General features: G+C 43.1%; 1 protein-coding gene across 1 annotated transcript; it reads left to right on the forward strand.

Annotated features, from left to right (window-relative positions):
- The first annotated feature begins 237 nt into the window (after positions 1-237).
- On the forward strand, positions 238-11,477 carry LOC142775066 (serine/threonine-protein kinase haspin-like). The gene is made up of 5 exons (XM_075876386.1): positions 238-378; positions 519-581; positions 8,202-8,299; positions 10,148-10,218; positions 11,136-11,477. The coding sequence occupies exons 1-5, from the start codon at positions 275-277 to the stop codon at positions 11,475-11,477; spliced, it is 678 nt and encodes a 225-aa protein (XP_075732501.1). The 5' UTR covers positions 238-274.

Below are 11,477 nucleotides of genomic sequence, written 5' to 3' on the forward strand. Positions count from 1 at the left end.
GCCACATATATATCAACTTGAACATGGCGCCATCATGCTGCGCCACATCCGCACTAAGAGTTGGTCGCCATTTATTTTGTGTGTGGTGTAACTACAGTGAATCGTACTTTGCATGCGTGATGCGCAACTCCCGTACGCATGATCTGGGGCTACCATCGTAGCATCGTTGCCGCCGCGGTGGTTCCAGGAGAATTTGTGTGTGAGCTTGCCTTCCTTCTTGCGTTTCAGTAGCACTGTAGAGGTTTTGTCTTGGAACGATGGTGGTTCCGGCCGCATGTTTTGCCTTGGCTCCAGACTCGCCGAAGAGCGGCTGGTGCATGTGATGCGGCTGCGCCCTGAAGACGTTTCGATCTACACCAGGCGAATCAGGATGGCAAGGTACACGCATGGATATCCGCCGCTTCTTTCGCAGAACGGCAATATCTTTCTCTCTGAAAGCACGCGCGCACGTGTTTGTGTGCACGCGTGTGTGTGTTTGTGTGTTATAAAATGGTTTTCATTCTTTTTTTCCTCCACAGTGACCTTTCCAAGCTCCGAAGAAACGCCTTCAACCGGACATCCGCATTCTTCGGGAATGCCAGGTATGAAAGAACTAAGCCTTTACCATAATGTGTGCACATCAGAACCTTCTAAGCAAACCGCAGCTTATATATATATATATATATATATATATATATATATATATATATATATATATATATATATATATATATATATATATATATATATATATATAACCCGCTTCCCTTTTCCGGGAATACAGTCAGTTATCCTTAATGATCAGCGGTTATCCCGTCTACGCACTACATGCCCAGCCCATGTCAATTTCTTCTTGATTTCAACTATGATATCCTTAACCCCGGTTTGTTTCCTGATCCACTCTTCTCTATTTTGCCTCTTAAGGTTACACCTACCATTTTCTATTCAATCGCTTACTGCGTGATCCTCAATTTAAGCTGAACCCTCTTTGTAAGCCTCCAGGTTTTCGTTATGTAGGTAAGTACCGGCAGGATGCAGCTGTTATATTCTTTCCTCTTGAGAGATAGGGGCAATATACCAGTCATGATTTGAGATAGCTTGCTCAATGTGCTCCAGCCCCACTCTTATTCTTCTATTTGTATACCCCAGTCTCGTGTTTCGGCACTATGGTTATTACCTCTCCTAAGTAGACTTAGTCTGTTTTAAAGTACACTATTACCTATATTAAAGTGCTGTTCTCTTCCGAGGTGATGGTACATTACTTTTGTTTTCTGGAGATTAATTTTAAAGTCTACCTTTCTGCTCTCCCTGTCTGATTCAGTATTCAATCATTTCAATTCGTCTCCTGTGTAACTCAGCAATGCAATATCATCGGCGAAGCGCAGGTTGCTAAGGTATTCCCCATTAACTCTTATCTCTAACTATTCTCAATCTAGGCCTCTAAAAACCTCTTGTAAGCACACGGTAAACAGCGTTGAGGAGATCGTATTCTCTTGTTTTACAGCCTTCTTGATTAGTATTCTGTCGCTTACTTGATGGAACACTATTGTGGCCGTTGATCTTGTGTAGATTTTTCCAGGATATTTCTAAATGCTTTGTCGACGCTCTGATTCTGCAGTGTCGGCATGACTGCTTATATTTCTACGGAATCAAATGCCTTTTCGTAATATATGTAGGCCATGTATTCTGGTTGGCTGTATTCTAAGCATTTCCCTATTACCTGATTTATAGTATGAATGTGGTCGATTGTTGAGTAGCCTGTTCAAAGTCCTGCTTTTTCCATTGGTTGATTGAATCCTAATGTTGTGTTAAGTCTGTTAGCAATTACCTTTGTAAATAGCTTGTACACGACGAAGAGCAAGCTGATCGGCCTGTAATTTTTCAAGTCCTTGTCATCTCCTTCCTTATGTAATAATATGATCTTAGCATTCATCCAGGATTCTGGTATCCTCCACACCAGGAGACGTTCATAAATATTTGGACTGTTTTTTCTAACACAATCTGCCCGCCGTCTTTCAGGAGAGCTGATGTTACCTGGTCCTCACCAGCAGCTTTGCTTCTTTCCATTCCCCCCAAGTCTTTTCTGACTTCTCACTTCACTGGTGGAATGTCATCCCGGTTATTTTAAGTGTTTACATTATGGTTGTGGTTGTCCCGGCTACTATTAAGATCTCTGTAGAACTCCTACGTCATTCTGACTATACTATCTATATTGGTAGTTACTTTACCTTCCTTGTCTCTTATGGAATACATCTGGTTTTTGCCTATCCCAAGTTTTATCTTCACCGCTTTGACGTCTCGTTCGTTATTTAGAGCGTGTTCAATTCTCTCCATGTTATACCTTCTTACATAGTGTACCTTACTCTTAATAATCGACTTCGAAAGAAGCTCGGCTAGTTCTATTTTGTCGCTGCTTCTGTTTGAGGCTTTCATGCTTCGATATATACATATATATATATATATATTTGTGTGTGTGTGTGTGTGTGTGTGTGTGTGTGCTTGACGCTAAATGTCAGAGACATGGTCTGGCTAATGGAGTATGTTTATTCCATTCTGACTTCTTCCTCATTCATGTCTACCATAGCATCATGCATCACACGATTCTTACTCACCACGAAATAATGGTCGAGTGACAAATAAAAAATGAATAGGCAGACTTGTAACGGCCTAAATTATGAAACAAAGGTCCTCGTCCTAGCGCAGTGCTGTGATCTCAATAATTTTCCAAACCACGCACTCGTCCAGGAATGGGTTTTACAGCTCTGGTGGCCGTGGCTGGCTGTTGCACATCGGATAACATGAGCCTGTTTTGCGCATGGACTCCGATGATTCCATGGCTCGACCTCTTGTGAAGAATGACATGCTTTGGAGTCACTGTAGTACTGGTAGGGCAAATGTTCCAGGCTTCTGATGTTTTGTCGTGGCTGGAACAAACAGGTCACTTCTATTTTGTGTTCTCGTTGATGCAGGCCGATAGGGTGGTGTCCGAGTCCTTGATTAGTACAAGGGGTGATTTCTTGTTTACTTCGATGTGTCTTGAGGTGTTCGGGCTATAATCGTTAATGCATTCTTGAACACTTGCGCTCAAAAATTGCTTGGAATTTTTTTCTGCGGTGATGACTATGATCTTTAATTCGTCCTTTCTTTTTCAGGTGTCTCTTCTGATGACCCTCTTTATGCCGCAAGTGTGCTGTCAATGTAGCTTTAGTTCTTTACAGATTATTTCAGAGTTTCAATTGGAGAACTTCATTTTGCCCACTTTGGGGCTGTAGCGGCAGTTGTCGATGTGAATGTCTTTGCAGAATGCAAGTACATTTCCATCTAGAAGTTGATGTGGCGGGCAGTTCACAGTTGTCACACGGTGACTTATGGTAAGGCATGTCTCACGACAATATCTCTTCGTTCAGCAGCGCTGAGGGCTCTTCTTCGGGGCTCTTCAGTATCATTACTTCTGTCAAGTGGCAATGGATGACCTCTGGTGGAAATAAATGTTCTGTAGTGCTTCGAATCTCATGTCCGCTATCAATGGCCGATGATAGCTCAGTAGACATGGCTTCAGTTCGTTCTGATGTCAAAGGACTCTGTTCTGGAACATCAAGGTGTGGTCTGGTATTGTGTGAATTAACCAACTCGTCACGTGTAAATGCAACCATATTGAGAGACGTGCCTGTAGTTTTGTCATATATACAGACGTCAGATTACCCTAAGTCGTGTGTGCAACATAATGTATCAAATAATTCTGCTGGCTCCCTAAGGTCTGAAGACGTTTTCGCTGTGGACAGGCATATAATTACAATACCATTTTCTATGGGAAATCCCACGGTATACGTTGGCTTTTTCTCGAAACCGGTCAGGATGCTTTCCGGCCAGTAGATGCTTTGCCTCGTCTGTTGGAACGTGTAAGTTCCTACTCAGTATTCTAAATCGTGACGTTAATTCAGAAGATTCATATGTTAGTAGAATTGTAGAAAATTTTCTGTGATGAGGTCTTTTTTGCAAAATACGCTTACTGCATGAAAACTTCTAATGACTGTGGTGGGTGAGTTGAAAAGTCTCCATCTGATGCGTTATGGACCAATCTTCATCGTATTTTTGATATCATCCGATCATTTCCTCTTTCATTTTCTCTTGATTTGTTGTTTTCGACTATGTGTGTCAGATAAAACCTAAATAGATCACGTATTACGTATTCGTTGAAGTTAACGACTATCTCGCGTTCCGTTCATAAGGCAACGGTAGCGTGGCTTTTGAAAAGGTCGAAGAAGTTCTCTACGGGCCGATCATCCGCAGATCCTGTGTACTTCAGGATTTTAAGTCCTGTCAGTGATGCGGCCATGGTGCTAGTCGTTGCTTACATCAGTTATCGCTGTGTGCAGTGCACATACGCTCAAGGTGTTGTGTTGACGGCTTCGTTGATGATGCGTGGCTGGTGAAGTGACTGCCAGGTCTTCAGTCTTCATCCTGTCGACTTCTGTGACTCTAGATGTGGAGACGTGTTCTAGCTGATACACCATGTTTATTCCATTCTAACTTCTTCCTCATCCACTTCTACCATATCGTCATGCGTCACACACACACACAATATATATATATACATATACATATATATATATATATATATATATATATATATATATATTGTCATGTAACCAAGAACGACACGAGGGCCTTTTTTGACGGATGTTTATTTGAGCGAACTTGCGCTCTTCAATGGACTGAAAAAATTGGGGGACCCTTAAGCTTAGCCTTTAGGAGTTGAACGTGACAGCAAAATCTGGGCCCTAGTGCACCCATCGACCGCGAAGTTCACACCTATTAATATGTTTTGTCACATACACACGCACGCACACAGTACATTGGACAAGCGCGTGCTATAATCGCCGAATGAACTCGTTTTCATCGTGACACCTGCCGAACAAAATCCGTTAAAGGGGCCCTGAAACACAAGTAACCATGAAATGAATTCACTAGAAGAGCTTATTGCCTCACGAATTCAACGCCGCAAAATTTTTAAGAATCTGTCCAGTGCGAGTGGAGTTACAAAGGTTTGTTGTTGTCAAGTGGCTAAAATTTGTTTGTTGTCAAGTGGCTATAAGGTACTCAGCTGCTGACCCGCAGGTCGCGGGATCAAATCCCGGTGGCGGCGGCTACATTTCCGATGGAGGCGGAAATGTTGTAGGCTCGTGTGCTCAGATTTGGGTGCACGTTAAAGAACCCCAGGCGGTAGAAATTTCCGGAGCCCTCCACAACGACTACGGCATCTCTCATAATCATATGGTGGTTTTGGGACGTTAGACCCCACAAATCAATCAATCAATGTTTGTCGCATGTTGCAATTGCCTTATCTCTTCTCTAGTCCCGACAGAAGTGCTGGAAGCTGAGCAGGGAAGGGTGTTAGGGCAAAGAAAGCAACGCGCCCCATGAAGTTGAGCTCTTTTTTTTTCTTCGAACACGTGGCTTTTTTCAGTGTGATCAGGCGCGCACGCGTACACAAGTGGCAGCCTCCCCGTGGCTATCTTGGTAACGATTTTTTGGCCACAGGCGCACGGAAGATTTTGCGCTCACAACCAGTGGGGCCGACGCTGGTGGCGGGTTTTCTGCAACACGAGCTGTCTAATGCTATCTCGTTAAAATGGCCAAAAATTAGGCGGCAAGGAAGCCGTCGACGGAGCGGCGTGGGTGTGTCTGCATGGCCTGGTAAAACACGAATCCCCTGGTTTTCCGGCGGGCTTTCAGGCCAATAACGCAGCTCTGGAAAGGAAAGGAAAAATCACTCTCTCTATCAAATGAGATAGCTTTCGCAGCCACGCAAAAAGATGGAAACATGTCCTTTGTTTTCAACGTCTAAAGTATGGGTGCTGCCAGACGCTGGGAAGTGTACACATAAAGAACAAACCAAAAACTCGTGGCATTATGTTCTTTTTAGACATGCTCAAAGCAGACAGCAACAAATCACCATCATCATCATCAGCCTGACTATGATGATTGGTTGCTGTGTCTGCCACCAATACTCCCACATAAATACACTCTGATCTAGATCAAGTCACTGGGTCCCATTCATTCAGAAACCTTGTTCGAACTTTCTCGGTAACACCCCTTTTATGAGCCAGCTTTTTTTTTTGCGCCGCTCTGGTTTCAATATCTAGATTTCTCCCATAGCGTTTTATGCTCGTTCGTGTACCACTCCTCTTAGTTTGACTTGTAATGATGTAATGGTTGACGAGGTGGAAGCATGAAACTCTTTTAATCGCAGAAATGACGTCCGGGGGATATGGTAACCCATCGTTTCGCCATGTCGCCTTCGTTGACGAGCTCACTTTTATATGCTGTTCTACCATACTACTGATAGTAACAGATTCACCGGACTACGTACTTCGCAGCTGCCGAGAATAATCTAATTGACCATCTGGTCACTTCGTAAACTTTGCAGGGACATCAAAGGGAAACAATGAATCGCGTTAGAGTGGTGAATTGTGCTTTAAAACCTCTAAGCTCTTTGATTTACTGCCATAAATAATTAATAGGGAATAAATTGAAGGTCGATTGTATCGGGTTTATTTTCGGGCCGGAAACTTTGTGCGCGGCACCACGAATTTCGAAGTGTACTTTTTGTACTTTGAAAAAATTGGCTCAACGAAATTTCTTAAAAATTGACACGTTACGTATGTGGCCTCTTAAGAGGACAGTTTACATGATTTTATTGAATATTAAATGGTCTGGGCTTAGTAGTCGCCATCAGATTATGACGTCTTCGCGTTTGGTGCGGGAATTTTGACGTGATGTCGTCATCTGCTGGTTTTAGCGCGTTTTTTGGCTTACCAGGAGTAATCTCGCGGGAAGCGCGCTGCTTTTAGAATTATGAATAAGTACTTTATTATTGAGAGAAAAATTATCTTTCTCTTTAATGTCCCTGAGTTCAGCAATGCAGCGGTGCTTGTAAATCAGGTTACACATTTTCTATACATGCTTCTTTCCATAAACTCGCTGTATTACTCACTGAACAAGCACGATGAAGCAGCACAGGTTGCACCAGGCACGCACCTTCGTTTGTGTATAAGGTTTCCTAATGAAATCATCGGCGAATACTTATAACGACCATTCTTCGACTTGCAGACTTTGCTTAAACTATACTACGCGTTTATCTGTCATGGGCGAACACCTGTCCATCTCATATCCTCTCTCCTCTGATTCTCCAAAAGCAAGCCATTCGCATCCTAACATTCAGTACTCCGTTTACCAGCGAGTCCCCACCTTTTCAGCAACATATTGTACTAACAGTATGCAATTTATTCAAATGTAAACTGGTGATTCTTGTATCTAAGTGTCTTGACGGTTGAGTAACAGCTGATGTCATGCAAAAATTTTGATTGGTGATCCCACCAGGTTTGCCTCTAACAACGATTTTTCACTACCACATGCATGCACTAACTACGGCAAACACACTACCCTATTTGCTGCCATACATTTTTGGAATTCAATACCACTATGAACTAAACAATTGTCCATCAACACTTAAAAAATATTATATCATTTTGCAATCATAACGAATGTGTATTTCTTTATTATATTCTCTTACATTTGGAGCTATTGCTGCATCAGGTATATTTACATTTATTACTTCTGTATATTTGGTTGTCTAGCTGGTGTATCAATAATTAAAATATTTTTCGTTAAATAATTTGCTGCCATTTTTTGATAGCGTGTACCTACTGAAGGTTGTTTTGTTAACATGTCTACTGGAATTTGTATTGCATGTTTGCGTCATCTTTATTCCTATCATAATTACTTGCTGCTTTTTTGTTGCCATTTCGTTGTGCTTATCAACATATTTCTCAAAGAAGTTCCCCTTCCAACCTTTTGCTATGGGATCTCCTTCTCTACATACTAACCCCCATTCGTATATACATTTTGCAAAAAATGAACATTTTTGACATTTTGTTGATATATATATATATTTATTGATTGATCGGTTCATTGATTGATTTATTAATCAATCAATCAATTGATTGATTGATTGATTGATTGATTGATTGAGCTAATAATGTAGCTTGTCACTTGGGAGCTGCATAAGAGGCACCTTTGTTTGACTCGCACTCCATGAAGAACAGCTTGGCCTGCACTTGATTCACTGGAATGCGTGTCAACGCGACATTCGAAATGTTACCGTCGGATGGTTTCGTGCTTTGACGTGTGAACCAAGCGAGAACGCGTGTCTTTTGCAGAACCAGCGTTGTCCATGACAAGTTCCTGCCGGTGCTCTTTCTAGCACTTCGTCACTACCTGAAGGGTAAAGTGCCGGAAGACTTGGTAACGCTCCAAGGTGAAAATGCTTGTCGCGTCTTCCTTTTTCTACTTTCTTTTTATGGGCCATGAAAACAAACATCTTCGTGAAACGCACCTCGCACACGCATGTCGTAACTATGGTGGCGTGGGCCGTGTTATTTTGAGTATGAAAGTAGCAGCTTTTGACGGGCAGAGAGGCAAACGAAAGGGCTGTAAATTTGGTTCCAAGTGTGGAGCATGTCAAAAAAAAATAATCACGTGCGAAAGCTGGTATACAACCAAATAAACATGGTTCGACGCCGAGTTGCGTTATGAAAAGTGCAGAAATATTATGAGGAAGCCAGTCACAATATTTGTCACACGAGGCTGGGGACGGGTATTTGACAAATTGCAGGATTACGCCACTGGACGTCCACCGACGGGTAAACATGTGCTTATTTGATTAAAAACATTACGTAAATTCAACACCTTCTCTGAATCGGTGTTATGCAAAGCATTCGGCGAGTAAATGTCTATGCTGCATTGTTTGGCTTTGAGCAAAAGGTTTAGAGGTGGATCAACGCGTTTTTGCAGTTGCGCGTTCATCGTGGGCCCACAATGAACGTCGGCTACACTGGCGTTTAAAGAGTAACCTCTGATCTAGCTTATTGTGAGCGCTCACGTTACAGCACAGGCATCAATATTATCGAAATTAAGGGCAATTTGTGGTGTGATTGCGTCACTATCATACGTAACCTTCGTTAGTGTATTTATCCGGTGTCGAGCAACTATTGAATATAGCTTACTGAGTCATAAGATTACGAATCTAATGTTAGTATTAGACTGCTGTAAAAGCGGGGCCCACACTGGGACAATAATTGAGGTTAACCCAACGTGGGGCATGTACCGTAAGAGTACATACGCCAGGTTTAACTTTTTGTTCTACGATGAGCCAGCATGCACTGTGACCTCAGCTGGCGTATAGCACCGACAACACGCCTACGTAGGGCCATCTTCTAAAGCAGTTCCAACACGTGGCATGGCCTTGTGGCAGAGTTCGATTACTGGTGATGTCCTCGATTTTTATTCGTTGCATTCGCATGGTCCACGCTGCATGCCCTCATCTGTTTTTTTCGTGCCCTCTCGCGTTTGAATTAACCATTGTTAGTTCGCGCCGTTCCTGGATAGATAAAAACTGTGAATAACCTGTGGCGCATACACGCATACCGCGACCCGTGGTGTCCGGGTATGTGTCACGCATCTCTGGAGGAAAGGGTTGGACGAAGTACGCTGCTAGAGTTTTACGTTATTCATGTCATAAGTCGACCACGCAGTCATATTCATCAAGCCCTCTTATCTTCCCAATCGAGTTTTGGGATAGATAGATAGATAGATAGATAGATAGATAGATAGATAGATAGATAGATAGATAGATAGATAGATAGATAGATAGATAGATAGATAGATAGATAGATAGATAGATAGATAGATAGATAGATAGATAGATAGATAGATAGATAGATAGATAGATAGATAGATAGATAGATAGATAGATAGATAGATAGAAGCTCATAGGGCCTTCGGTTCGCTAAGAAATGTTTCGCATTTAAAATACTAAGTGGCTTAGCGCTGTCGTGAAACGTTTGTAATTTCGGACAGCATTTATTGTTATTATGAAGTGCACTTTACGACACAATAACTAAAAATGTTGTTAAAATTAGTGTTCGGTTTTCAATCTTCTTCGTGTACAATGTGCATTTTTCTATCAAGCACAAACACAAATTGAGTTAAAAGCTACTCCGCTTCGTACTCATGTATTATATTCTGACTAGGTGTCGAGGCCAATTCTAAACGCCAGAATTTGTGCCTTTGAGTCGCGCACACACAATACGTCCTTTTTTTTCAGACGTGCTGCATCCCGCGCACTATCTGGTGACCGAGATTGAGCCTGGCTGGCGTCCGCTCAGTACGTGTAAGGTGAGGGCTGGTGTCTTCAGTGACCACTCGCGCATCATATGGGCTAGTATGCGGTGGCGTTCAAGCAGCCACTATTTCCTTCGTATTCTCTTCATAGTTCTAGACGCGAAAATGGCACGAGGCAGTCTTTTTAACGGACCCGATGTTTCAGAACCAGGGCGTAGATAGGAAGTTTTTAGGGGGGGGGGGGGGGGACCATATTTGAATTGAAGTGGGGACGGGAAGGCAAATGTGGTCGAGCACCATTTCTTGCACTGTATGATATGGCAAAAAAAAATCGGGGGAGGGGGGAGCAAGGGCCAGCTGTGCCACCCCATGACTACGCAACTGTTCGGAACCCGTCCGGCTTCGTTTTTTAGGGGCTCACTGCATTGTTTGTAGAAGTGCCGTAGCTTTTTACCACCTCGCGTGTTGTTTCCTCTCTTTATCGCGTCTCGAAGGCTGCGCACTTGTCTAGTGGAAATTGCTCCCAGCGAGTGGTCGATGTTCCCAGGTATGTTTTGGATGTGCGACAGCTCGAGTTGGAGCATCCTTCGCGGGTTTATTTTAGTGTGCATCACAGAAGCACATTCAAGGTCAATTTCATGGTCATGCTTCTTACAGTGCCTTACAAGAGCGCAACGTCAAGTTTCTTTTCTCTCGTGATCCCTGTCGCTTCAGCTATACAGCCAGACAAATCTGTGCAAAAATGTCTACATCTAACTCTTAAATATTGTAGAATACTTAAACGGCATACATTGTCAATATATACCTAACAGCTTGGCGTTCTTTCTCAGATAACTGTTATGCTACCACACCATTCGACTCCACGCCATTGTTGTCGTTGTTTAAACTAAGCAAGAATGATGCTTATTATATAGTTAGCGTGTAGAGAGATCGTTGCGGTTACATTGAGCGTACACACGCCTCACGCGCAGTTCACCCACGAGGAGGAACTAGAGAGCGTGCTTGAGCAAGCTTGCTGTGCACTGGCCGTGGCCGAGGCAGCGGTCGATTTTGAACACCGGCTGCCCATCATCGACACTGTGCTCATCCGTCCCACCCGATCGACCAGCGTCGAGTACACTCTCCGGGGTTCCCTCGGACGGGTATCCAGTGCGGGTTTGAAGATTCGCCTGCACGGACTTCACATGGCCAGGATGAAAATCAGTAAAGCACGCTGGCGCGAAACGCTTTCCCAAAACCTACGGCACACAGTCGTTTCCCTATCTGTTATAAAATTATTGATTTTCGTGGCACGATTTTCTCTGATTGCATGA

This window comes from Rhipicephalus microplus, chromosome X (assembly GCF_043290135.1).
Source record: "Rhipicephalus microplus isolate Deutch F79 chromosome X, USDA_Rmic, whole genome shotgun sequence".
Lineage (NCBI taxonomy): Eukaryota > Metazoa > Arthropoda > Arachnida > Ixodida > Ixodidae > Rhipicephalus > Rhipicephalus microplus.

Excerpts from the sequence above, each read along its gene's own strand:
- LOC142775066 (XM_075876386.1), top strand. The coding sequence starts at position 275 with ATGTTTTGCCTTGGCTCCAGACTCGCCGAAGAGCGGCTGGTGCATGTG. Across the intron at positions 582-8,201 it reads GCATTCTTCGGGAATGCCAG|AACCAGCGTTGTCCATGACA; the intron begins GTATGAAAGAAC and ends TGTCTTTTGCAG. Across the intron at positions 10,219-11,135 it reads GTCCGCTCAGTACGTGTAAG|TTCACCCACGAGGAGGAACT; the intron begins GTGAGGGCTGGT and ends CCTCACGCGCAG.